General features: G+C 53.1%; 2 protein-coding genes across 3 annotated transcripts; one reads left to right on the plus strand and one right to left on the minus strand.

Moving 5' to 3' along the window:
- Positions 1-989: 989 nt before the first annotated feature.
- On the minus strand, positions 990-7,721 carry FBXL6 (F-box and leucine rich repeat protein 6; the record flags this gene model as incomplete). The annotated part of the gene is made up of 9 exons (XM_081325642.1): positions 990-1,396; positions 2,282-2,531; positions 3,674-3,905; positions 4,097-4,210; positions 5,970-6,077; positions 6,170-6,301; positions 6,400-6,463; positions 6,551-6,709; positions 6,796-7,721. The coding sequence occupies 9 exons, from the start codon at positions 7,719-7,721 to the stop codon at positions 1,231-1,233; spliced, it is 2,151 nt and encodes a 716-aa protein (XP_081181768.1). The 3' UTR covers positions 990-1,230.
- Positions 7,227-24,891, plus strand: SLC52A2 (solute carrier family 52 member 2). Of its 2 annotated transcripts, none has more exons than XM_081323336.1 (6): positions 7,227-7,280; positions 19,194-19,294; positions 20,676-20,817; positions 21,856-22,720; positions 23,718-23,841; positions 24,658-24,891. In XM_081323336.1, the coding sequence occupies exons 3-6, from the start codon at positions 20,685-20,687 to the stop codon at positions 24,868-24,870; spliced, it is 1,335 nt and encodes a 444-aa protein (XP_081179462.1). In that variant the 5' UTR covers positions 7,227-7,280; positions 19,194-19,294; positions 20,676-20,684; the 3' UTR covers positions 24,871-24,891. The 2 variants fall into 2 exon arrangements, with proteins under 2 accessions (XP_081179462.1, XP_081179463.1); XM_081323337.1 differs by lacking the exon at positions 7,227-7,280 and adding an exon at positions 7,397-7,559.
- Positions 24,892-26,224: the final 1,333 nt, after the last annotated feature.

Raw genomic sequence — 26,224 nt, forward strand, 5'->3', positions numbered from 1 at the left:
CCCCACTTCCAGTTTCTCCATTCTGGGCAAGTCTGAAAATTGCTCTCTGCCTGTTAGCAAATTCGATGACCCAGCTCGGAGCAGACAGTACTTTAAGGCAGGGATCTCCAAACTTGGCAACTTTACGAGTTGTGGACTTCAACTCCCAGAATTCCCCAGCCACTATGGCTGGGAGTTGAAGTCCAGAAGTCTTGAAGTGGCCAGGTTTGGAGACGCCTGGTTTAAGGGAGCAGAATGCAGGTTGAGAAGCAGGTTTCAGGGCATAAACACAATCAGGGTATCCCAGCAGCCATCAGACAAGGCCAGGGACAGCCCAGCCGAATCATCCAGAGATGTAAACCACGGTCACATAGCCCGTGATCCAGTTGCCATGTCTTTTATCCAGAATATTACCAAAGGACAGCGGGGGGGGGGGGAGGCTTTCCTCAGACGTTATAAACTTAGCAGCTTGCAATGGTCCTTTGACAATTCCCGCCCCCAGAGCGTCAGGGCCCTCCCGAGTGTTGAACTGGGCCCACTGGAAGATCCAACGACACCCGGGTCCTGGATGCCTAGGGAGGTTCTCAAGCATCCAGGTGAGGTTGTCCCAAAGGTGCTTTTTCAAAGGGTGATTGGACTTTGAAGACATTTTGCTGCTCCTCCAAGAAGCTTCTTGAGTTCTGACTCGAATGGGGAGGGATTGGAAAAAGTATTCTCAGAGAGAGTACTAACGACCAGACAACTACAAGGAATATAAATCCTTCCATTCCCCACCATTCGGTCAGAAGTGAAGAAGCTTCTCGGGTGAGAAAAAATAAAGCCCAGTTGCCTTTTGAAAAAGCACCTTTGGCACAGGGTCCCGGGCAGCCTCTCTCTGTCTCTGGCCCCCCAGTGAAGAAGCAGGAGGTGTGGGGAGGGGCAGGAAGAGTGAAGAAACCTCCAGGCCCACGACTGGAGTAAGAGTTAGAATTTCTGCACCAGACCCAGCCAAAGAAGAAACGCTGCACCAATTACAGAAAGAAAAACCCTTTTAATCTGGCAGAACTCGAATCTACAAACGTTAGAAAAGAGAAATACGTACAAAAAGTCAAGAGTCAAGGTGCTCCAATATTTCTCTTCCTGAGGCTGTGGGGAGGCCCCACTTGGGAGTAGAGGATCAGCCATCCTGGGGGGGGGGAGAACGGGCAGTGCCCAACGTGGCAACTTTGGGAAAGAGGCTCTCGGCCTGGGCTGCCCCAGAGGCCAGGAATCTCAGCCCTTAAGTTGCCCCCCCGGCGCCTCCGAGCTGCTCAGGAGCTGGTGCAAACACTGGCGAATTTCATCCGGACCACGATAGGCCTTCTTGGTGCCCCGGGGCAAATGGCGGCAGGACGAGAGGTTGAGGTAGCTGAGGGCAGGACAGCTGGCAATCAGGGTGCTTGCGTGAAGGAAGAAGGAACTTCTGTTAGGGCCATCACAGGGTTACAGTCCTCGAATTACAACCACAACGGGGCCCAAAATTCTGATGCTAAGCGAGACAGCTGTTAAGTGAGTTTTGCCCCATTTCGTGACCTTTCTTGCCAATGTTGTTAAGTGAATCACTGCAGTTATTTAGTAACACGGTCATTAAGTGAATCTGGCTTCCCCCATTGACTTTGCCTGTCAGGTCGCAAAAAGGGGAAACGCTGCAACCGTCATAAACGTGAGTCGGCTGCCAAGCGTTTGAATTTTGATCACGTGACCACGAGGCTGCTGCAGCGGTTATCAGGGTGAAAAACATTTTTCCCAGTGCCGGTCTAACTTCAAAGGGTCACTAAACAAATGCTTGCAAGTCAAGGACTTATCAGGGCTCTCTCCCACCTTGCAAAGTGCCCCCGTGGCAGGGGCGGGCAACGGTGGCCACGTTACAGCATAGCCGGCTTGGGAATTCTGAGAGTTGAAGCCCACCGGTCGTAAAGTTGCCACCGTTGCCCGCCCCTGCTCTCTAGCAATTGTGGAGCCCCCTCCTCCGCTGGCCTCCCAAGACTGCGAGGGCCAAGGCCCCCCAAGCCTCCACCCACCACCAGCCTGCCAGGCCCTGAGGCCCAGGGCAGCTGGGATTCATGCCGGTTTCTGGAGGGCACGACTGTGTGATGCCAAGGCCGAGCACACGGGCATTAAACCCAGAGGCAAGAACCCGAGCAGAGGGTCCTTTTCCCAGGACCAAGCGCCTTCCTGGGTGAAAGGATCTCCGGGTGCCCCAGCGGGACCCTCTCCTCCCTTCTTTCTTGGGACTGCGGGCTGAGGCGGGAAGGAAAGACACGGCGGGCACTGCCCGGCTCACCTGACGGTCCCGAGGGCAATCTTGGTCCCCGTGAGGCTGAGGGAGCGCAGCACCGGCGCCCCGCCCTCGCCCCCGCCCTGAGTGAAGGCGGCCATGGCCAGCTCCAGGTCCTGCTCGCTGAAGCTCTGGGCGGTCAGGTCCAGCTCCCGCAGGCTGTGTCGCCACTTCCAGGTGAGGAGGGGGCTGCCTTCCAGGGGCCGGGACAGGTGGCTGGCGCTGTAGTGCAGGCCCAGGTAGAGCTGCTCCAGATCTGCAGCAAAGGCTTCGGGGGGTCAGTAGGGAGCAGGACAGCCGGAGCCCCTTCCCTTGGGAGACAGGCAGGGGTCTCCAGGGAGCGGGTCTCAGACCCATAGCTGGTCGCCCCACCCAAACACCGTCCTCTTGAAGGACAAGGAGCGCCAGCCGATTCACACAAGAGCCCAGAAACATCTGCTCAAGACCTGAAAACTGCAATTCAGCCTCCTGCACGGAAGATGCCGCCTGGGCGCTTTTCAATCAATCAATCAGGATAGAGTTGAAGGGGCTTTGGAGGTCTTCTAGTCCAACCCCCTGCTCAAGCAAGGAACACTATACCATTTCAGACAGGTCTCTTCTTAAAAGCCTCCAATGATGAAGCACCCACAATTTCTGGTGGCAAGCTGTTCCACCGGTTAATTGTTCTGTCGGGACATTTCTCCTTAATTCCAGGTTGCTTCTCTCTCTGGTCAGTTGCCACTCATCGCTTCTCGTCCTGCCTTCTGGTGCTTTGGAGAAGAGGGTAACTCCCCCCTTCTTTGGGGCAGCCCCTCCAGTATTGGAAGCCTGCTATCATGCCCCCCCCAGCCCTTCCTTTCCCTAGACTAGCCGTACCCAAATCCTGCAACCATTCTTCGTATGTTTTAGCCTCCAGCCCCCTACTCCTCTTTCGTCTCCCCTGCAGGGGGGTGAAAGTCTCCCTGATCCCAGGGAGGGGTCCCTCAATCTCAAGCCCCCCACCCTCCAAAAAGCCCCAGTTAAAAGTTTTGGGCTGATACCCCGGTTCTTCTTCCACCCCAGTGATGTTAAAGCCCCACCCAGCCACGCAGTGCAGAAGAGGGGAGAGAAAGAGGGGCTTCAGGGATGCCAATCACTGCCACCCATTTGGGGCAGGGGCAGAGCGTCAGGCTAGAACCCAGGAGCTCCAGTCCTGCCAGGCCCCATGCCAGCTGGGCCACCTTTGCTGGGCCAAACCATCCCTGGAAAACCGAGTTTCCGTCTGTCGTCTCTTGTCCTGCCTGCATTTGCAGAAAACGGTAACCGACGGAGGCGGCTTTCTCGCACCCACTTCCACCAAAGTGTGGGGCTTGAGGCTAAGGGGCAGGGCTAACTGGTTGCCTAGGAACAGGGGAGAGGGGATCACTTTTCTGCACCCACCTGGGCAGGTCAGCTGCTCCAGCCCCTTGGGTGTCACTCGGACGCAGCCACGCAGGTCGAGGACCCGGAGCCCGCTGGAGGCACTCAGAATCCGCCACAGCATGTGGTTGTCCACGAAGGAGAAGGCCGTGGTGGCCAGGCACAGCTCCTCCAGCTGCGGGAAGCCCGGGGACGGGGGGGACGAGGTGGGGAGGGGCTTGGGGTAGTAGGTGACGTTCAGCAGTCGCAGCACCTGTGGGCAGGAGTGGACAGGCGCCAGGATAGAGCGGCTACCGAGAGGCCACAGGACAGAGGCCCCTACGAGACGCCAGCCAGCACTGCCTCTCCTAAGCCAGCCCCCTCCCTGCCCCCCCAACTCCTCCCACCAGCAGCCGGGAAGTCAAGTTCTGACTTGGGGAGGGGGCAAGAGGGACCCCCACGCACCTGCAGCTGTGGACAGGCCGCCTGGAGCTGTTCAATGGGCAGCTGGAAGTGCTGGGTGCTTTGCTTGATTTCGGCATTCACCTCCAGCAGCCGCAGGTCCGGGCAGCAGCCCCCCTGGAGGGTGGGGGGACACCAAAGACAGGTGAGCAGGTGGGGTCAGCCCCAGAAAGCCCCCCCCAGCCAGGAGAACCTCCCTGGAGGGCTGTGCCCAACACAGGCCAGCAATCCCTGGCTGCTCCTGGCCTGGCCTCTGTGTGTGCTGCCAGGCGCAAGCAACTAGAACTTCCGCCAAGAGGTTTATCTCTTGATGAACACCCTAGTGCCGGAATCTACCGTGCCTCCCCTTGGAATGGACAGGTGTCCCCTCAACGGCTGGACCCCAAACGCTTCCTCCCACGCAGGGGGCCCTAAGCCGGAATGTCTCCTGCCCCCATCAGCCCCTCCTCCCCTTCGACCGGCGGTTCCACCCTACGACAGGCAGTCCTCCACAAACGCCCGCAACAGAGCCCAAAGTTTCTAGTGCTGAAACAGTTAAGTGAATTTTGTCCCACTTTACGACCTTTCTTGCCACAGTTGTTAAGTGAATCACTGCAGTTGTTAAATTAGTTACACGGTTGTTAAATGAATCTGGCTTCCCCCACTGACTTTGCTGCTTAGAAGGTTGCAGAAGGGGACCCCGGGACGCTGCGACCGTCATAAATATGAGTCAGTCTCCAAGCGTCTGAATTCTGATCACGGGAATGGTGCAATGGTCGCAAGTGTGAAAAACGTTCACAAGTCGCTTTTTCCAGTGCCGTTGTAACTTTGAACGACCAGTAAGCAAACCGTTGTAAGTTGAGGGCTACGTGTGAAGCCCCAGATGGCAACCTAAACCCGGGCAGGGGCTGATGCCGCTCACGACCAGCCAGCTGACTTGAGCAGCGGCAGTTCCCTCCTGGGACCCCCAAGAGCCGGGCTGCCAAGGGGTCACCCAAGGGGTCACCTGCCCACAGCGCAGATGGGGGCCGCTTGACTCTGGCTAAAATGGCTCTAATAACAACTGCCAATATTTATTTATTTTATTTTATTTTATTAGATTTATATACCGCCCTTTCCCAAAGGACTCAGGGCGGTTTGCAGGGTATTTAAAACCAAACCAATACAAAAGTTAAAACAATTTAAAAAGATTAAATTATCCCTAAAAATAAAAACCCCAGTTAAAAATTCTCAGCCTGGGCCGGAGAGCTCAAAGAGCCAGGTCTTCAGATCCCGGCGGAATGGACGAAGGTCGGGGGCAGTCCTAAGCTCCACGGGCAGCTGGTTCCAAAGGGCAGGTGCGCCCACAGAGAAGGCCCTCCCCTGGGTGTTACCCGCCGGCAGTCTTTTACCGGCGGCACCCTGAGAAGACCCTCCCTGTGTGAGCGCACTGGCGAAGGGAGCTTGATGCCGGCAGCAGGTGTTCCCTCAGATATCCCGGACCCAAGCCATTTAGGGCTTTATAGGTCATCACCAGCACCTTGAATCTCACCCGGAGGGCAACCGGAAGCCAATGCAGCTCACGGAGCAGAGGTGTTACATGGGAGTATTGGGAAACCCCCATCACAACTCGTGCGGCTGCATTCTGCACCAGCTGAAGCCTCCGAGCGGTCCTCAAGGGCAGCCCCATGTAGAGAGTGTTGCAGTAGTCTAAACGGGAGGTCACGAGCGCATGAGTGACTGTGCGTAGGGCATCTCACACACAGGTATCTGTGTTCAGATCCAACCCGTGGCTGGGGGAGGTTGCATTCTTGGCCGGCTTGGCAGGCCACCATCGCCAGGCCAGCCCCCCCCCCGGAGGGAGGGGCTCCTCCAGCCAGGGCATCGGGGCCGGCCTTGGGGGGGGCGGTCTGCTTACCACCAGGAGAGCAATAATGGCGCTCATGCGGCTGCTGTAGGTGAGGAAGAGCTGCTGCATCCGAGCACCGGCCGTCTCCAGAAAGCCGGTGACAGCCCAGGGGTCAACCTAGAGAGGCGGGAAAGGGCCGAGGAGCCGCTGGTGGGCCCCGCCATCCTCCAGAGGCCCAGGGACCTCCCTCCCCTCGGGCCAAGGCTCACCTGGGACCCCTGCAGGTTCAGACTCACCAGCCGCGGGCAGGAGGCGGCCAGCAGGCAGAGGGGCTCGGCAGTCACCCCGCTGCAGTGGCCGAGGCGCAGCGCAGCCAGGAGCGGGCAGGAGGCGGCCAGAGCCTGCAGAGAGGGGGGGGACGGGGGGGGTTAGCTCCCTCGACCCCCTGGCAGGCGGAGGGGGGGAAGGGGGCGGCCGCGGACCCGCCGGCCCGACTCACCTGTAGCACCGGCGGGACGAGGCTCTTCCAGTGGTCGAGCGAGAAGTCGCGCAGGAGGGAGAACCTGCGGGGGCACAGAAGGTCCTCGGTTCGGGTCCAGGGCGGACCGGGGGGTGGGCGCCGTGCGTGGGTGGGGGGTCCCCGTCCTTACCTGTGGGTCGCCAGCCACTCCAGGGTGCCCAGCGCCCTCTTCTGCTGCGCCGGCGCCCATTTCTGCCCCGGCGCCGCCCAGCAGTGCCCCAGCGCCACCGTCTGCCAGAGGAGCGGCGCGGCGGCGGCTCGAGACCAGAGGCGGCACACGCGGGCAGCCCTGCGGAGAGACGCGCGGCGGGTCAGGCGGGCGCGGGGTCCGCCAGGCCGCCCCCCCGCCCCCCCGCCGCCCCCGCCCGGGCTCACCGGCAGAGGAAGGGCACCGCGCCGCCCTCCGACGCCGCCGCCAGCCCGAAGACGCGCACCAGCAGCTCGGCCGGCAGCCCCGCGCCCCACTCGCCCCCGCCCCCCCCGGCGACCCCCGCCCCGCCCGCCCGCCGCCCCCGCGCCCCCGCCCGCGCCCCCGCCCGCGCCGGCCCCGGCAGCAGCAGCGCCGCCTCCTCCGTCTCCCGCACCACGAAGCGCGGGGCGCCCCCCGCCCGCGACCCCCGCCGCCCCCGCCTCCTCCGGGGCCGCGCCGGGCAGACCCCGCGCCGCATGACCGCTGGCCCCGCCTCCCAGAATCCCCGGGGAGGGGCGCGGCGCGGGGGCTGCCGGGAGGGGGGGCGGGCGCGCGGAGGAGGCCGGGAAGGGGCCGGCGAGGGGCGGGGCCCGGCGGCGCCCCTCCTCCCGCACGCGGCGGGCCGGCCGGTCCCCCGGTAGACTGCCCCGGCCGCTGCAGGCTCCTCCAGGTGAGCGGGGCGCGGGGCAGCAGCCGCGGCGGGAGGGCGGGCGAGGACGGCGGCCTGGGCGGGGCGCGGGGCTGCGGCGCCGGGTGGAGCCCGCCCGGGGGCCGGAGAAGAGGCGATGCTGAGCCCGGGCGTCGCGCTCAGCCCAAGGCGGGGCGCTGGGAAGGGCTGCCCGGGAGCCGAGGAGGGGCGCCGAGCGCTGCCCTCCCGGCTCTCCGCGAAGGAGCCGCCGGCGCTGCACGGGGCTCTCCGGCTCCCGCTTTGCCCTCCCGGGCGCGGCAGGTGAGCGGGGAGGAGGAGGGCATCCCAGACCCCCCCTCCCTCTGCTCCCCTCCCCGAGGAAAGGGAAGCGGGCGGGCGGGTCCGGCTATGGGGAAAAGGCTGCCCCCCACCCACCCCGCTATGCGGCCGGATCAGAGCAGGTGGGCTGCGCGCCCCTTTCATTTGCCGGCAGGGAGGAAAGGGGGGGGGGGGTCGGAGGGGATTCCTGGAGGCCTCCCAAGTGGCCCCGGTGGGGGGGGGGTGTCTCTCCTGACAATGGCTGGTCAAGGTGGGGGTGGGAAATGCGCCTTGAATGGCTCCCCCTCCCCGGGAAAGAGCAAGGAGTAGGGCGGGGCTGCGCTGGATTCCTTGGATGCGAAAGAGCGGGTTGAGGTCGATCCAGTCCGGTCTGTGCACTTTCCGTGGAATTTGGACTGGAGACAGGCAGCGGCCTTAAGCGGAGGAGATAAGGATGGGGTCGGAAAAATACAGCCCTACGTCAGAGCGAGCAGATTGATTCATTTATTTAATGTGTACAGCTCCCATTTCATAAAGATGAAATGCTGGTAAAAATGAAACAGGCCGTGTAAAGAAGTTTAGAACAAGGCCTAGTCAATATAATGAAGGTCACAAGCCATCCTACAACATATCTGCTGAGTGTCAAAAAGTCACTCTCCCCTTTGCTCAAAAAACAGAATCGTGCAACCACAGACAGGATTTGCTTAACATCCAGATGCCTCCACAAGCTTCACTGTTGTGACCCTGAGGCCCTAATTCCTGAATCCGCTCATTATCATTGGAGGGAACACGTTCCTCTTTTTCCTCCCAGTGCCACCCAAGCAATGGTCTCCACAAGCAGGGCGTGTGTGTGTCTGTGTCTGTGTCTGTGTGTTCCTTCAGACTCAGAAGCTAAGCAGGGCCCAGCCTGGCTTGTTTGTGCTTGGAAGAGCAATCACCAGTTCCAAAGCTAGAGACAGGCATGGAAATTGCTTCTGAATGGCTGCCGAGAAAATTTCACGGAGCTATCCCTGATATTGCTGAACTCAACCCACGTGGCATAAAGGAGAGAGTTGTTGTTGTTGTTAGTTGCGAAGTCGTGTCCAACCCATTGTGACCCCATGGACCACGTTCCTCCAGGCCTTCCTGTCCTCTACCATCTTCTGGAGTCCATTTAAGCTCACGCCTCCTGCTTCAGTGACTCCATCCAGCCACCTCATTCTCTGTCAGCCCCTTCTTCTATTGCCCTCCATCTTTCCCAGCATGAGGCTCTTCTCCAGTGAGTCCTTCCTTCTCATTAAGTGGCCAAAGGATTTGAGTTTTAGCTTCAGGATCTGGCCTTCTAAAGAGCAGTCAGGGTTGATCTCCTCTAGGACTGACCGGTTTGATCGCCTTGCAGTCCAACGGACTCGCAGGAGTCTTCTCCAGCACCACAGTTCAAAGGCCTCAATTCTTTGGCGCTCAGCCTTTCTTATGGTCCAACTTTCACAGCCATACATTGCAACTGGGAAGACCATAGCCCTGACTATACACACTTTTGTTGGCAGGGTGATGTCTCTGCTTTTTAGTGTGCTGTCTAGATTTGTCGTGGCTTTCCTCCCGAGGAGCAAGCGTCTTTTAATTTCTTGGCTACAGTCCCTGCCTGCGGTGATCTTGGAGCCCAGGAAAATAAAATCTGTCACTACCTCCATTTCTTCCCCATCTATTTGCCAGGAATTGAGAGGGCCGGATGCCATGATCTTGGTTTTCTTAATGTTGAGTTTCAACCCAAGTTTTGCACTCTCCTTCTTCACCTGCAACAAGAGGCTCTTTAGTTCTTCTTCACTTTCTGCCATTAGAGTGGTATCATCTGCATATCTTGGGTTGTTGATATTTCTCCCGGCAATCTTAATTCCAACTTTTGATTCATCTAGCCCTGCCTTTCTCATGATGTGCTCTGCATATAAGTTAAATAGGCAGGGCGACAGTATACAGCCTTGCCGGACTCCTTTCCCAATTTTGAACCAATCAGTGGTTCCGTGTCCAGTTCTCACTGTTGCTTCTTGACCCGCATATAGGTTTCTCAAGAGACAAGATGGTCTGGTACTCTGCGGGTTCTTCACACCCGGCGGGCTCCTCATGGACTTGCCAATGAATGAGGACACGTCTCTCTGAGTGTTCTCGGGATGAGGGCCCAGACCGAAGTCCTAAGCTCTCTTTTATTGGAAACATAGGTTACAAAGTCAGCAAGTTAACATAGGTTACAAAGTCAGCACAAGCAACAAGCAGTTAAATGGTTACATTTTAGTTATGCAGGAAGGAATTATCTTATGTTTACAAATGGTTGCATTTCAACTATACATCAAGCAGGTATCTTAAGGTTATAAATTAGCTACGTTTCTGCATGGAATGTCTTTGTTCCTGTAACTATCTTGTATGTGTTACTTTCTTGTACGTGTTCCAACGGGTGTCCGTCTGCACGTAGCAAGGTCATCTGAAAACTTGTCTCTGCCCTGAGCCAGACCTGCGCCATTTTATGTGAGCCTAAGGTGGAAATATCACAGGTTTCCTACATCTCCTCCTTTTTTGTTTTTTGACCCAAAGGGCTCAGGAGGACAGAGATGTGGTGCATTCCGTTGCTAAGCATAAGGCTTTCTTTTGGCCCTCCTCGCCATCTGTGTCTAATACGAAGGAGGCCTTTTCAATGGCGCGGTCCGTAGTATCTGACTCAAGGTCTTCTTGAGGCAATAACTGATATTTTCTTTCCCACAAGGCATTTACATGCTTGATGGCACGTTGCTCTGCTATAAATGAAATGCTATTAGAGATAGTTCTAACAAAAATAGGTAAAACACAAGGCAATATAATACATCCTAAAGCAATCATACTAATTAAAGCTACAATAGCTTGCAAACCAGGTAATTTGGGAAACCAGGAGCCAAATAATTCCTGAAAGTTAAAACCATTCCATGTTTGAACAGGAACATGAGCTACTTTAATCATTTTGTCTGTGATCTCCTGAATCACTTTCCCACTGTCATCAATTTCAATACAACAATTCGTAAGATTAAATTTTCCACATACCCCTCCTTCTTTAGCTAAGAGATAGTCCAGGGCCAAGCGATTGTGCATAATATAAATGTTTTGGTTATTGTTGTACCTAGCTTGGTGGTAACCATACAGAGTTCACATTGTCTCTCAGTCTGAGTATCAGTGGAACGTTGACGCCGGGACAAAACTTTATACATGTTCATCTGTCTTGCCTTGGTCTTATAACGATGCGTGTAAACAAACAAGTCCTGGGAGAGGGGAGGTTTAGCAAAGTTATCAATGGAAGCAAGTTCTACCCAGTCTTTAAATTGGCGTCCTCTACTGAAACCTTGACAATAAATAATAGAAGCCAGTGGTCCTGGGGCTAACAATAAGTTGAAGCAAAACTCGACATGGATGATGATGATAAATGACCATAGACTCGTTGTTGACAACAGGTTGTTCCTTCTGGGTCCATGCGATGGGGCAAAAACAGTGTGAAAAGAGTCATTTTTGACTGGAACCAATGTCAAAGGTGTGAGCCATTGTAAAGAATGGGATGGGATAGCACAATGAAATACTGCAGGCTGAGTAGGCGGCAAAACTTTGACGTCTGGGGTAAGCTTTCAGATGGAATTGTGTTTTAGTGGCATCAGTCAGTGCTGTTAAAGCTGAAAAAAGTCACAAACCATGCTGTCTTCGTTAATGGGTCCTGCTGTTGTGTTTGTGGAGGCATGATACGGATGAACGTAGCGACCAGGGATCCACAGTACTTTGTCTGGCAGTTGAGCAACTGCAGCGTAGCCTCTGCCCCAGGTGATAAGGTCTGCAGGGCCTTGCCAAGTTAGGTCTGGAAGTTGTCGGTACCAAACCTGTGGCTTAGGGAGATCTGAAGAAGAAGAAGAAGAAGAAAAATGCCGCTCTGCAGCTGTGGTTAAGGGATGGCCAGTCAAGTTTGAAAAGTTTAGAGTGTAGAGGCAAAGGTTAAGAGTTTCTTGCACTGCTGGGAGGTTGGGGCTTCGTTTTCCCCCGTTCTGATTTTTATAGCGATCTAAAGCATGTTTCAAGGTTTGGTTAGCCCTTTCCCCCAAGGCTTGGCCTTGGCTATTATATGGAATTCCAAATTTGTGTGTTATTTGCCAATAATGACAAAATTCTGCCATGGCTTGACTGCTATAGGCAGGGCCATTATCTGTTTTGAGTTCTTTTGGACATCCCAGCACTGCAAAGGTCCGAATACAATGATTAATGACATGTTTGGTGGCTTCTCCCCTTTGGGGGGTAGCCATGATGAATCCTGAAAAAGTATCAATTGAAACATGCAAATACTTCCATGGGGCAAATGGTGCATATTGTGTGACATCCATTTGCCAAATTTGGCAAGGCTCCAATCCCCTTGGATTGACACCCATAGGGATTGCAGTGGCTTGTTTGCTGCAGGTTGGACATTGTTGGCGAATTGCAATAGCTTCTGCAGCTGTAATGCCAAATTGCTTCTGCAAAGCTTTGGAATTTTGATGAAAATATGAATGACTTTCCCAGGGGGTGAGGGGTTGCAAGGAACAGGCCGAAGGTCCGAAGGCAGCCTGATCTGCAACAGTGTTTCCCTCTTGCAAAAAACCTGGAAAAGGCTGATGACTACGAATGTGAGCAACAAAAACAGGATGTTGGCGTTCAAAAAGCAAATTTTGCAAGGTTAAAAAAAGGTGTAACAAATCTGGTTGAATGGATGGGGATAAATAAGATCCATAAATCACTTGAATTGTGTGATAAACATAAAAGCTATCCACAATAAGATTCAAAGGTTGAAATGAAAAAATTTGACAGGCCAAAATTGAAGCAGCCAATTCAGCTTTTTGAGCTGACCGCTGGGGTGTTGTTTGCTTGGTTATCCATTGACCATTTTCCAACCAGGCACAGGCGCCACACTCCTTGCTCCCATCTGCAAAAACTGTAACAGCCGAATGTAGGGGGTGAGGAGACAAGGGTGACAACCAGTCAATGGTTACAGTGCGAACAATTTGCAAACGATAATCGGGTGGTGGGTGGCAAGAAACCTTGCCATGCCAATCAGCTAAGGAAAATTGCAATTCACTGGAGGTTTGAAAAAATGATTCCCAAATCCGCAAAGACATAGGCACAAAAAGAGTATCTATCTCCAGCCCAATCAAGGCTTTCGTTCGGTGACGAATTTTAAAAATCAGTTGAGCCAATTGTGCTTCTCTGGTTAAAACAGAAACTTTGGGCGTATGGGATAAATGAATCCACTCCAAAATTTTCAATTGGTTAGCACATTGAACAATAGCAGCAGTAAACAGTCCAGGTGTGTTTAAAATAATAGCAGCAAAAGGAACATTGATAACCATACGGTCTACCCAGATCTTTTTTAATGCAACATTTACCAACTGCAAAGTTTTAATATGTTGTTCTGACAAACAGATTTTGTCTGCTGGATGCTTTCCTAACGTTAAAGCATGAAACAAAGGAGACAAATCTGATGTTGTTAAGGATAGATATGGTCTTGCCCAATTAATGGTTCCTAGATATTGCTGCAATTGTACCAATGTTGGTTCTGATGGCAAAAATAATTTTGGAATATGAGGAAAAGCTGCTGTAGATAAAAGCTTATGGCCTAAATAGGAATAAGGCGACATGTGTTGAACTTTTTGTGGACTGACAAAAAATCCAAACTGATTTAAAATTTTTGTTAAAAATTCAAAAGTTGCCATAACAGTTCCTTTGGGGCCTGGTGCTGCAATTAAAATATCGTCCATATAGTGATAAACCAAAAAATGTGGATGTTTATCACGATATGGCTTCAACACTTTTGCCACGTACCATTGACACATGGTGGGGCTATTAAGCATGCCTTGAGGTAAAACCTTCCATTGGTATCTTTGGGCAGGTTCAGAGTTATTGAGAACAGGCAAAGTAAAAGCAAACAGTTGTCTATCTTCCTCACATAAAGGAATAGAAAAGAAAGCATCTTTCAAGTCAATGATCATGAGGTCGTAATTTTGAGGAATCAAATTTGGATTTGGCAGGCCAAGTTGTAGCGCCCCCATCGGTTTAATTATGGAATTTACCGCTCGGAGGTCGTGTAAGAATCTCCATTTACCAGATTTCTTTTTAATGACAAAGACAGGCGTATTGTAAGGACTGTTGGATGGCTCGATATGAGCACTTTCCAATTGCTCCTTAACTAATTGCTTTAAGGCGTGTAATTTTTCTAAGGTGAGGGGCCATTGGTTTATCCAAACAGGAGTATCAGTTGTCAATTGGAGCTTTAAGGGTGAAATAGACATAGTGAATCTATTCAAGTGTCAATTTAGCTTGGAACTGTTGCATCAAATCACGACCCCACAGATTTGTGTGAATAGGCAATATGATAGGTTGAAAGTAAGCGACTGAAGAAACAAAGGAAGAAGTTACCGGGAGCCACCTCTTGCTGCGCACGGCGTGTTGAATTCCCCCTACTCCTCTGACAGCAGGGGCGCTCTCAGTCTCCCAGCCCTGTGGCCATTCCGAAGATCGGATGACACTTACGTCCGCCCCTGTATCCAATAAACCAGAAAAACTCTGGTCATTGATAGTAAACGTCATCATGGGGCGACCATCTTGGACTGGCTGCTCAACTGCAAGCGCATCTGTGACCTCAGAGGAGGGCGGAGCTGTGGCTGGGACCAATAAAATGGCTGATGCCACAAGGTCCCCTTTGTGAAAAATTGTGGGTGAGTTTCCGGTAACCGCCATAGCAACAGAGGAAAAGTCACGAGAGTCTCGCAAGAATGGGGAAGCTAGAATTCCCCTAGCAATAAGATCGCGCACAGGAAAAACCAGGAGTGGGCCTTTAGGAGGTAAAGGGCATTTAGGATCGGGTTCAGTAGGCAGAAAATAGACTAAGCCAGGAACATTAATTTCAACCTCTTCTGAGGCGACTATGCGAATAGGGGGAGAATGAAAAAGAGAATCAGGGAAAAGTTCAGAGGGGTTAGAAGTGTTAAGAGGAAAAGAAATGTCAGCCTTTGGTGTCGGGCTGGCTGACTGCCCCTCCTCTAGTTTCCCTGCTGGGAGCCAGAAGAGGCGTGGCATTGATTGGCCCAATGGAACCCCTTTTTGCAGCGGGGGCACATCCTTTTTGGTTTAGCCAATTGATTGCCAAATTTGGAGGCACCTCCACCGGGGGCTCTACATTGAGATTTGAAATGTCCAGGCTTGCCACAGTGAAAGCAATTTCCCATTGGTTTTCTTTGTCCTCCATTATTTAGTGCCATAGCCAGGGCATCCATGGAATATGCCGTTGTGCCTACTATGCGACATGCGTTTAAATAATCAGCAAGAGTGGCATTTGGCATGGCAATAATTGATTTTAACAATTTCTTACAGTCTTCATTAGCATTTTCATAAGCCAATTTTAACAGGAGTTCATTTCGGGCATATTCATTGTCTATTTGCCTTGTTATTTCCTCCTGCAGTTTATCCACAAAGTCTGAATAAGCCTGATTGGGACCTTGATAAACCTTTGCAAAAGACATTTTAGCTTTTCCGTGAGGATCATCTATCTTGCGGAAAGCTGCTAAAGCCCCTTCCTGTATCAAATTAAAAGCCTCCCTTGGGCTTTGAGCCTGTTGGTCATTTGTAACGAATTGTCCTGTGCCAAATAATTGAGCCCTATTTACTCCTTGAGGTAATCCAGCAAGAATTTTTTTCTCTATTTCTTTTTTATACTCAGATTCCCAAACTACATATTGTGAAGGTGTCAGTATCATATGTGCAATGGACTTCCAGTCTACCAATGCCATCACATAAGTAGAGGCCATGGAAACGAAGAGTCCTTGTGCAAAAGGCGATTGAATGCCATATGAAGCAACGGCTTTTTTAAGATCTTTCACTACATTCCATTGCAGTCCTTCATATGTGTGAACAGCATTTCCTCCAGCTGCCGGAGCTGGCTGGATGTTTACTGGATAGCAAGACAAATCTTCCAATGTTAGCTGTCCTGATCGGGCGGCCTGTCTAACAGCATTTGCCACCATTCCTTCTCTAGGATAATTGTTAATTACTTCTGGCTGAGCCTGAGGGGCACTGGGAGCCGCAGCTGAGGTGCCCTGCTGAGTTTCTCCCGGCTGAATAGGTTCCTCATAAGGAGGGGGAGCCGGAGAAACGGAAAAGGCTTCTTTAAGTCCCTTTTCGTGAATCAACAAACATTCCATTAAGACTCGCCAGGTTGTTAACATTTTTGGAGGTGCTCGAGGAGGTTCATGGAGCCATTCTCCAATTTTTCTCCATGTCCCTGTTTTCAACGAGCCCTTTTCCGGATAAGCCGGAGTATTTTCCCAAACATATTTCAGTAAAGCTTTCAGCTCCTTTTTTGAAACTGCTGGCAATTGTGTGCCACTACTTTTAAGTAAAATATTAGAAGTTCTGACTATTTCCTCAAGCTCTTTCAGATGCGCTGCCTGTTGCCTAGAAAATTTGTTCCCCATACTCACGAATGGATCGTCGTCTTCACGAGGCGAGATCGGGTGCACAGCCTATTCCAGGCGATGAGTATGGAGACCGTCAGAGACGTATCCGCTCGCAGCAGATCACGTCGGGGTCACCAGTTGCGGGTTCTTCACACCCGGCGGGCTCCTCATGGACTTGCCAATGAATGAGGACACGTCTCTCTGAGTGTTCTCGGGATGAGGGCCCAGACCGAAGTCCTAAGCTCTCTTTTATTGGAAACATAGGTTACAAAGTCAGCAAGTTAACATAGGTTACAAAGTCAGCACAAGCAACAAGCAGTTAAATGGTTACATTTTAGTTATGCAGGAAGGAATTATCTTATGTTTACAAATGGTTGCATTTCAACTATACATCAAGCAGGTATCTTAAGGTTATAAATTAGCTACGTTTCTGCATGGAATGTCTTTGTTCCTGTAACTATCTTGTATGTGTTACTTTCTTGTACGTGTTCCAACGGGTGTCCGTCTGCACGTAGCAAGGTCATCTGAAAACTTGTCTCTGCCCTGAGCCAGACCTGCGCCATTTTATGTGAGCCTAAGGTGGAAATATCACAGGTTTCCTACAGTACTCCCATCTCTTTAAGAACTTGCCAAAGTTTGTTGTGATTCACACAATCAAAGGCTTTAGCATAGTCAATGAAGCAGAAGTAGATGTTTTTCTGGAACTCCCTAGCTTTCTCCATGATCCAGCATATGTTGGCAATTTGATCTCTAGTTCTTCTGCCTCTTAGAAATCCTGCCTGTACTTCTGGTAGTTCTCGATCCACATACTGCTGGAGTCTAGCTTGTAGGATTTTAAGCATAACTTTACTAGCATGTGAAATGAGTGCAATGGTGCGATAGTTTGAACATTCTTTGGCACTGCCTTTCTTTGGAATTGGAATGTAAACTGATCTTTTCCAATCCTGTGGCCACTGTTGAGTTTTCCAAATTTGCTGGCAAATTGAGCGTAGCACTTTTACTGCATTGTCTTTTAAGAATTTGAATGGCTCAGCTGGAATACTGTCACCTCCACTAGCTTTGTTGTTGCTCAGCTTTCCTAAGGCCCACTTCACTTCACATTCTAGGATGTCTGGCTTGAGGTCAGTGACCAACTCATTGTGATTGTCAGGGATGTTAAGCTCATTCCTGTATAGTTCTTCTGTGTAATTTTGCCACCTCTTCTTAATCTCTTCTGCCTCTGTTAGTTCCCTGCCATTTTGGTCCTTTATCATGCCCATCTTTGCATGAAACGTTCATCTCTCCAATTTTCTTGAAGAGATCTCTAGTCCTCCCTATTCTATTGTTTTCTTCTATTTCTTTGCACTGTTCATTTAAGAAGGCATTCTTATCTCTTCTAGCTATTCTCTGGAATTCTGCATTCAATTGGGCGTATCTTTCTTTTTCTCCCTTGCCTTTCACTTCCCTCCTTTCCTCAGCTATTTGCAAAGCTTCCTCAGACAGCCATTTTGCTTTCTTGCATTTCTTTTTCTTTGGGATGGTTTTGGTTGCTACCTGTTGTACAATGTCACGAACCTCTGTCCATAGTTCTTCAGGCACTCTGTCTATCAGATCTAATTCCTTAAATCTATTTGTCACCTCTACTGTATATTCAACAGGGATATGATTTAATTCATACCTGAGTGGCCTAGTGCTTTTCCCTACTTTCTTCAGTTTAAGCCTAAACTTTGCAACGAGAAGCTCATGGTCTGAGCCACAGTCAGCTCCTGGTCTTGTTTTTACTGACTGTATAGAGCTTCTCCATCTTTGGCTGCAGAGCATATAGTCAATCTGATTTCTGTGTTGACCGTCTGGTGATGTCCATGTGTAAAGCCGTCTCTTGGGTTGTTGGAAAAGAGTGTTTGCTGTGACCATCGTATTCTCTTGACAAAATTCTATCAGCCTGTACCCTGCTTCATTTTGTACTCCAAGGCCAAACTTGCCTGTTATTCCGGTTATCTTTTGGCTTCCTACTCTAGCATTCCAATCCCCCATGATGATAAGGACATCATTTTTTGGTGTTAGTTCTATAAGGTGCTGTAGGGCTTCATAGAACCGGTCAATTTCATCCTCTTCAGCACCGGTGGTTGGGGCATAGACTTGGATTAATGTAATATTGAATGGTTTGCCTTGGATTCGAACTGAGATCATTCTGTCATTTTGAGGATTGTATCCCAGTATTGCTTTTCCTACTCTTTTATTGACTATGAAGGCTACTCCATTTCTTCTGAGGGATTCTTGCCCGCAGTAGTATACCTGATGGTCATCTGAATTAAATTCACCCATTCCTGTCCATTTTAGTTCGCTGATACCTAAGATGTCGATGTTCAGTCTTGTCATCTCTTGTTTGACCACGTCCAGCTTTCCTTGATTCATGGATCTTACATTCCAGGTTCCTATGGAGAAAAAATCTTTAAGCATCAGACTTTCCTTTCACCACCAGACACATCCACAGCTGAGCGTCCTTTCGGCTTTGGCCCAGTCGCTTCATTCTTTCTGGCGCTACTAGTACTAGCCCTCTGCTCTTCCCCAGTAGCATATTGGACGCCTTCCGACCTGAGGGGCTCATCTTCCAGCGTCATATCGTTTTGCCTTTTGGTACTGTCCATGGGGTTTTCATGGCAAAGATACTGGAGTGGGTTGCCATTTCCTTCTCCAGTGGATCACGTTTTGTCAGAACTCTCTGCTATGACCTGTCCGTCTTGGGTGGCCCTGCACGGCATAGCTCATAGCTTCATTGAATTACGCAAGCCCCTTCGCCACGACAAGGCAGTAATCCATGAAGAGAGTTAACTTTAAAAAAAAACCACCAGATCAGCCTCCTCAGCTGACTTTTGAACACCCAGAACGAGCAATGAGAAGGTCGGGGGTCCTGTTTCGGCTGCCCTGTGGCTCGTTGGGCTCTCCGTAACTGAAAGAGTTTTTCCCAACTTCCTAACAGTAGAGGTTGCGGTGGAAGGTAGGTAGACTGTGGTTTTAAGCTTTGGTGCCCAAGCAGCAGGAGTCGTGGAAGGCCTCCCTCTGTGCCAGCCGAGGTTTAAAGGCCCCTCTCATCTCCTTAGAGGGCTAAGCAGAAGACAAGCAGAGCGCAAGGCTTAGGACGGGGGGGCTGTGGGGGGGTTCTTCGCAGGAAATAGCACCTGGCATTTTTTTTTATCCAAAGCTGTCCGGGCAAGCCCATGCCCGGTTCCTGCCCTGGAATGCCAACCGTTCAGGAAGCTGCCGACTGATTGACTCCAGAAAGAGGATCAGCCTTCAGGCTGGGTAAGGGGGGTGTCATTCCGGGAGTCCCTCCCCCTGCCCCCCTCCTCCCCCTTTATGTCTCTGCTCCTATCTGGTCTCCATTTTGGCAGTTTCTTTGCTCTGTTCAGCCTCTATTCCCCCCTCCCCCAACATAGAGGCCCCTCCCAAGCCCTCCTCGCCTCTCACCCCCCAGGCACTCTGAGTCACGCCAAGCCTTCCTCCACCTCCTCCTCCTCCTCCTCTCAAGCTCTTGCTCGGAGTCAGGAGAGCTGGAGGGCTGCTCACCCTCCTGCCCCACATTGCTTAACTTCCTGGCAGACGCCAGAGGCCCAGCCGCCTTCCCTCGCTTGCAGTTGCCAAAAGGGGCTGCAGGTTCAGCAAATGGCTGCGGCCTCAGATGCAGGCAAACGGCTCCTGGACCCAACGAAAGAGTCCTCGGCTCATTTGTGTGGCGTCCTTGGCGCTCCCTGAGCTGGGTGGTTTTCTTGCAGACATTTTGTGACTCACGTGGGTAACTTCATCAGTGCCAGGAGGTGGCGGGGTTTGTACCTTCTAGCACTGATGATGTTACCTAGCTGGGTAATGAAACGTCTGCAAGAAAACAAGCACGCTCAGAGAGCACCCAGGACCCCATAATCCTCCTCCTCTCTGCAAACCCCACTCCCTCCTAGCACTGATGACGTCACCTAGCTGGAACAAGCAACGAGGACCCCACAGTCCTCCTCCTCTGCTGAAACCTCACTCTATTCTGGCACTGATGGTGTTACCTAGCTGGGTAATGAAACGTCTGCAGGAAAACCACCCAGCTCAGAGAGCACCCAGGACCTCCCAATTCAACCTTGAGCTGCAAAGATTCTCCTTTATCTGCTCATTTGTGCATGAAGGAAAGAGCCGTTATTTGCCCCTCTCCTGGTGCCCCGTGGCAGAGTCCTGCTTTCGGCCTCCAAGCTGAGCCTTATGGGAAGGGGGTCCAGCAACAGCGCCCTCCACATCTCCCCCCCCCCCCACGACGTGGGGCTGTTCTCTGAGGAAGCCTTGCGTGTGCTTTCTGAAGTGGCTGCCTAAGGCAGGGCTCTCCAGACTTGGCAGCTGGAAGACTGGTGGACTTCAACTCCCAGAATTCCTCAGCCAGCCACGGAAGCTTCACAACCACCGTGGACTTCGACTCCCAGGACTCCATGCTGGCTGGGGAATTCTGGGAGTTGAAGTCCACGAGTCTTTAAGTTGTCACATTTGGAGAAGACCCTTGGCCTAAGGAACGCAACTTCTGGTCCTGGCCCTTCAGAGTTAGAGCTGTAGGCGGAGTGGGGTCCAGTGGGGCCGGGCAGGTGGGCATTCACAGGCCCGGCACGCTTGGCAGCCGGAGACAGAGCCTGGCCCTGGTGACGTCCTCTCTCTGCAGGCCGCCGAGATGTCGTCCAGCTCCCTCCGCAGCCCGGCCATCCTTCCCCACGTGCTGGTGGCCCTCTTTGGGATGGGCTCCTGGGTCTCCGTGAACTCCCTCTGGGTGGAGCTTCCCGTGGTGGTGAAGAAGCTGCCAGAAGGTGGGTGAGGGTCTCCCAGGGCGGAGAGCCAGTTTGCCTGGCAGGGGGAAATGGGGGGGGCAACTGCCTGGCTGCCATCCAGGGAAGCAGGAGGGGGAGGGTCTGCTGGGAAAGGGATGCAGCAGCATGGCTTCCGGAGGGGGGGCGAGAGGCAAGAGGCTTTGCTGGGGAGAACTGGGAGGGAAATGCCCGGCCAGTTGCTCTCAACTGCCCCCCCTCAGAGAGTGGAGAACTGCTGGGCTGTTTAGGACAGGACAGGACAGTGAAGAAGGGAATGGAACAGAGTGGGGGTCCCCAACCCGTGGGCCCACTACCGGGCCATGGCCGCTTGGCCACCGGGCCATGGGAAAGGATGGCGAGTGCATGCGCATGCATGCGTGCACTTACCCCCCCACACACGCTAGCACCACCCCAAGTGTCCCGATGGCACTAGCACCACCCCGCCCTGAGTGTCCCACCGGCGCTAGCGCCATCCCATTTGCAGCACTCGCGCCCGCACAGCCCTGTTTGCATGTGCACATGCACTCACATGCCGCCATTTGTGCGTGTGCACATCCGCTTGTAGCTGTTTGTGTGTGCACATGCACTCGTGTGCAGCCATTTGTGTGTGCACATGCACTCACGTGCGGCCCATTTGTGCGTGCGCACACCGGGCTCATTTTTGCACGCACACATATGAAGCCGATTTGCATGCGTGTACATGGTGGTGCCTGCCTCCCTTTCCGGGCCACCAAACCAAAAAGGTTGGAGACCTGGAATAGAGGATAGAGAAAGAATAGAAAATAGAGTAGAGTAGAACAGAACAAATCAAACAGTTGGAAGGGGTCTTGGAGGTCTTCTAGTCCACCCCCTGCTCAAGAAGGAGATCCTCTATACAAGGAGTGTCAGTCTTGGCAACTTTAAGACTTGTGGACTTCAACTCCCAGAATCCCCCAGTCAGCAGAGCTGGTGCCCCTGGCTTCCAGATGGGCAGAGCCACCCTTGGCGAGAAACTGTCGGGCACCTGGGTTGGCACCGTTCCCACTTCTCTTCCTGCAGGCTGGAACCTGCCCGCCTACCTCTCTGTCCTCATCGCCCTGGGGAACATTGGCCCGGTGAGCGTGACCCTGGTCCACCGCTTTGCCCCCAAGAGGTTGAAGGAGCAGTGGCTGATCCACGCCATCCAGGCCTTGGCCACGGCCACTGCGCTCTTCCTCACCCTCTTTTGGGATCGCACCGCCGTGGTGGCCGGGGAGCCCCGCAGCGTGGCCTTCTTGGCGCTGGCGTTCCTGCTGGCCGTGGCCTGCTGCACCTCCAACGTCTCCTTCCTGCCCTTCATGTACCAGTTCCCCCCGCTCTTCATCCGCACCTTCTTCGTCGGCCAGGGGCTGAGCGCCCTCCTGCCCTGCGTGCTGGCTCTGGGGCAGGGCGTGGGGCAGTTGGAGTGCCTCAACGACACCCAGCGGAATGCCTCGCGGCCACGCTACCTGGAGGAAAACTTCTCCGCCAGCACCTACTTCGGGCTGCTGGTGGCCCTGCTGGCGGCCTCGGCCCTCGCCTTCCTGGCCCTGGTCCTCTGGCACAGCTGCCAGGGCACCCCGGAAGAGAGGGCCCCTCCCGAGGAGCGGACGGACACAGAGGAGGCCTACCCCTTGCGTGAAAACAGTGACCCCGCCTTGCACGATGGCGCCGCCGAGGCCTCCGCCGGCAAGGACTCTGCCTCCCCCCAGACCTTCTGGACAAGGAGGAACATCTACCTGTTGGTGCTTCTGGGGGTCTCCAATGCCCTGACCAACGGGGTGCTGCCTTCGGTGCAGACCTACTCCTGCCTGCCCTACGGCAGCACCGCCTTCCATCTCTCGGTGGTCTTCAGCAACATTGCCAACCCCGTGGCCTGCTTCATCGCCATGTTCCTCCTGTGTCGGTAAGCGCCGGACGGGGTCCCGGGTGGGGAAGGGGCTCCCTGGTCTCTCCCCTCCTGGCTCCGGGGGCTTCTGGAATTAGAGGAGCCCCTGAGGCATCGCTGGCAGCTGCGGGGGTCCGGTGGGAATCCGAGAGGCAGCTGCAGTGGGGGACGCAGGTAGCGCTCGACTTATGCCCTTCCTTGCCACAGTCGTTAAGTGAATCACTGCAGTCATAAACACCATAACACGGTTGCTAAGTGAATCCGGCTTCCCCCTTGACTTTGGTTGTCGGAAGGTCGTCAAAGGGGATCACGTGACCCCAGGGGGATGCTGCGACCGTCGTAAGTACCTGTCAGTTGCCGAGCATCTGGATTTTGATCACGTGACCCTGGGGAGGCTGCTGCGACGGTCCATAAGTGTGAGAAAAGGTCGTCACTTTTTTCCAGTGCCGTGGTAACTTCGATCACTAAACAAACTGTTGTAAGGCGAGGACTAGCTGTGGCAATGTCCCCAACTGTCCTACTCAACTCTGTCACTGGGTTGGTGGGAGAATTACAGGGGTAGGCCACCTTGGCTCTTTTATGAGTCGTGGACTTCAACTCCCAGAATTCCTGAGCCAGCCCTGGGGAAAGGGGGAGGTTTATTTATTTTTACATTTTTTACATTTACATTTTACATTTCCAAGCTGAGCCATGTCGGCTCAAGAATTCTGGGAGTTGAAGTCCCCGAGTCATGAAAGAGCCACGGTTGCCTACCCCTGCACTAGACGCAAGCAGGGATGGGGGGTGTTTGGGGGTCCCTTAGCCAAGGCGTCCAGCACATGTGGGGGCTCTTGGGGGGGCAGATGGCTTTGCAGGTGAGGACAATGCAGCGGGAGGTGGATCTTCTCTGGTCAACCCTGCTTGGCCACTGCTTCTCCCTTCTGCCCGGGGGGGGGTCAGCACACCGCTTTTGGGGGGGGCATGGCTGGCCAAGCCACAGACCTTCCCCAGCCCCCCTTCTCTCTCTTTCTTCTAGGTCATCCCTGGCCCTGAGCGCCATCTCGGCTGCCGGCTGCGTCTTTGGGGGCTACCTGATGGTGCTGGCAGCCCTCAGCCCCTGCCCCCCACTGCACGACAGCCACGTGGGGGTGGCTCTTGTGGTGAGTGAGGCGCACCAAGGATGTGGGGGAACAGCCCCACAGTCTTCCTCTTGCCCCCCCAGGCCCTTCCTCTCCGAGTCCTCCTTTTCCAGCGAGGAGGAGCCACTTGGGCAAAACGCCACGCAAAGCAGGACCCTAACCCGTACCCTTCCACCCTGAAGCCGACAGGGCTGCCGCAGAACCAGCTGGCCTCCCTTGCAGGGTTGCTGTGAAGACGGAAGGCAGCCCAGCAGGACTGCCGTGAAGCTCCCGGGGTTTACGTCACTCAGGATCTTCCTTTCTGTGTCATGCCAACAACAACAACCCTGTAAGGAAGGCTGGACAATGCTGACTGGTGCAAATCACCCCAAGAGTCTCTGGGGGGGCTGAAGGGAGGCTCAGACCTGGATCCCCCCCCCAGGAATCAGAGCTGCTCCCCCCCCCTTACAAGAAATATAGAAAACCCTGGCAGAGAAAGACCAGGGTTGGGTTTACTGGTCCGATTGTTTTTGTTTTCTTTTTAATTTAGCTATTATTTTCAATAATCAGTTTATTTTTATTTTTTAATTCTTGTTTATTTCTTGCGGTGAGATGGGCGACAAAATAATAATTAAATAATAATGATTTATGCATGTATGTTGGACCTGCGTTTATCCCAAATGTGTTTGAACTCAGTTCCTGTTGGCCGACCTTCACTACCTCCCAGCTTCCGCGACTCTTTCTGTGAATTTGTGCATGTGTGTCAGATGACAGGCGTGTGCTTTTCCCGAGCATGTGTAAACTCAGTCAATGGTGACTATTAAAAAGGTCTGCCCTCTTTCCCCCCCCCCCCTCCAGGTGCTGGCCTGGATCTTCTTCTCCGGCCTCTTCTCCTACCTGAAGGTGGTCATCGGCAGCCTGCTGCACGAGGCCGGCCACGCGGCTCTGCTCTGGTGCGGGGCCGTCATCCAGGCGGGCTCGCTGCTGGGGGCCTTGGCCATGTTCCCCCCGACCAGCGTCTACCGCCTCTTCCAGCGCGGAGAAGACTGCGTGGACAACTGCAGGGCTTGAGTGGCGGCTGGGGCCGGGCAGAGCTCTGCCTCCCAGGACCGTTTGCTCCGGCGCCTGGGCAGAGGGGCCCGCTCGGCATCCGTCCCAGGGTGGCGCTCCTGGGGAAGCGGATCCTCTGCCCTCTGTGCAGCTGGGGGGATTATGCGAAGCAAGGGTTTGCTGTGGGCATGGTTTTGCTGAAAACTATAGGCCTAAATGCTGATTTCTGGCAAAACCGAATGTTGTGGGATTCTGCAAATGGTTGTACAGGTCATCCTTGACTTACAACTCCAACTGAGCTCCAGATTTCTGTTACTAAGCGAGACAGTTGTGAAGTGTTTTGCGCCATTTTACGACCTTCCTTGCCACAGTTGTTAAGTGAATCCAGCTTCCCCTTTGACTTTGCTCGTCAGAAGGTCGCAATGGGGAGGCCGTGATCCCTCTGGAATGCCACGACCGTCATAAATGCGAGCCGGTCGCTGAGCCTCTGAATTTTGATCACGTGACCAAAAGGGGAGACTGCAACGGTCGCTAAGTGTGAAAAACAGCCACTTTTTCTAGTGCCATTGTGACTTCAAGAGCTCACTAAGCAAATCTTTGCAAGCCCAAGACGGTCTCTGAATCTGCCTCACTGCCAGGCACCCGGAGTGTGGCCACCAGCTGCCAAGATCCTGTCCGTCGGGATCTTGGATCCGGGTTACAAGCCCCCGCGAGCAGGAACAGTAAACAGGGTGAACTAGAAATTCAGGCTAATGAGGGCAGATAGGATATGGTTGCCGCTACGGAAACCTGGTGGGACGAAACCCGCAAACGGAACACTCAGCCAGAGGGATTTAAATTATTTAAAAGAAACAGACCAAACGAAAGAGGAGAGTTGCTCTCTATATAAGAAATAACTACATCTCTACAGAAATAGAGCACAACGATGAAGAAAATCGTCTTGAATGCATTTGGGTCAACATAAAAGGAGGAAAAAAATGACATTGCCATAGTCAGGGGTAGGCAACCTTGGCTCTTTTATGACTCGTAGACTTCAACTCCCAGAATCCCTGAGCCAGCACAAGAGAACTATGGCCCCCTCATCACTCGTGGACTTCAACTCCCAGAATCCCTGAGCCGGCATGGCTCAGCTTGGAAACCTCTCCCCCTCAGCATGGCTGGCTCAGGAATTCTGGGAGTTGAAGTCCACAAGTCATAAAAGAGCCAAGGTTGCCTACCCCTGCCATAGGTGTATACTATAGAGTCTCCTGCCTGCGCAGGGGGTTGGACTAGATGACCTTCTGGCTTTTGTATTGTTATTATAAGTAGGTTTGTTGGAACTTCACTAGGCGACCAATTGTAAGTTGAGGACTATGTGGTGCTTGTGAGCTGGTTC

Source organism: Vipera berus, assembly GCF_964194415.1.
Source record: "Vipera berus genome assembly, chromosome: 3".
NCBI lineage: Eukaryota > Metazoa > Chordata > Lepidosauria > Squamata > Viperidae > Vipera > Vipera berus.

What these genes read in the sequence shown, in the direction of transcription:
- SLC52A2 (XM_081323336.1), top strand. Translation starts at nt 20,685, where the DNA reads ATGTCGTCCAGCTCCCTCCGCAGCCCGGCCATCCTTCCCCACGTGCTG. An exon ending in GGTGAAGAAGCTGCCAGAAG is followed by an intron (nt 20,818 to 21,855) that starts GTGGGTGAGGGT and finishes CTCTTCCTGCAG; the next exon opens with GCTGGAACCTGCCCGCCTAC. An exon ending in ACGTGGGGGTGGCTCTTGTG is followed by an intron (nt 23,842 to 24,657) that starts GTGAGTGAGGCG and finishes CCCCCCCTCCAG; the next exon opens with GTGCTGGCCTGGATCTTCTT.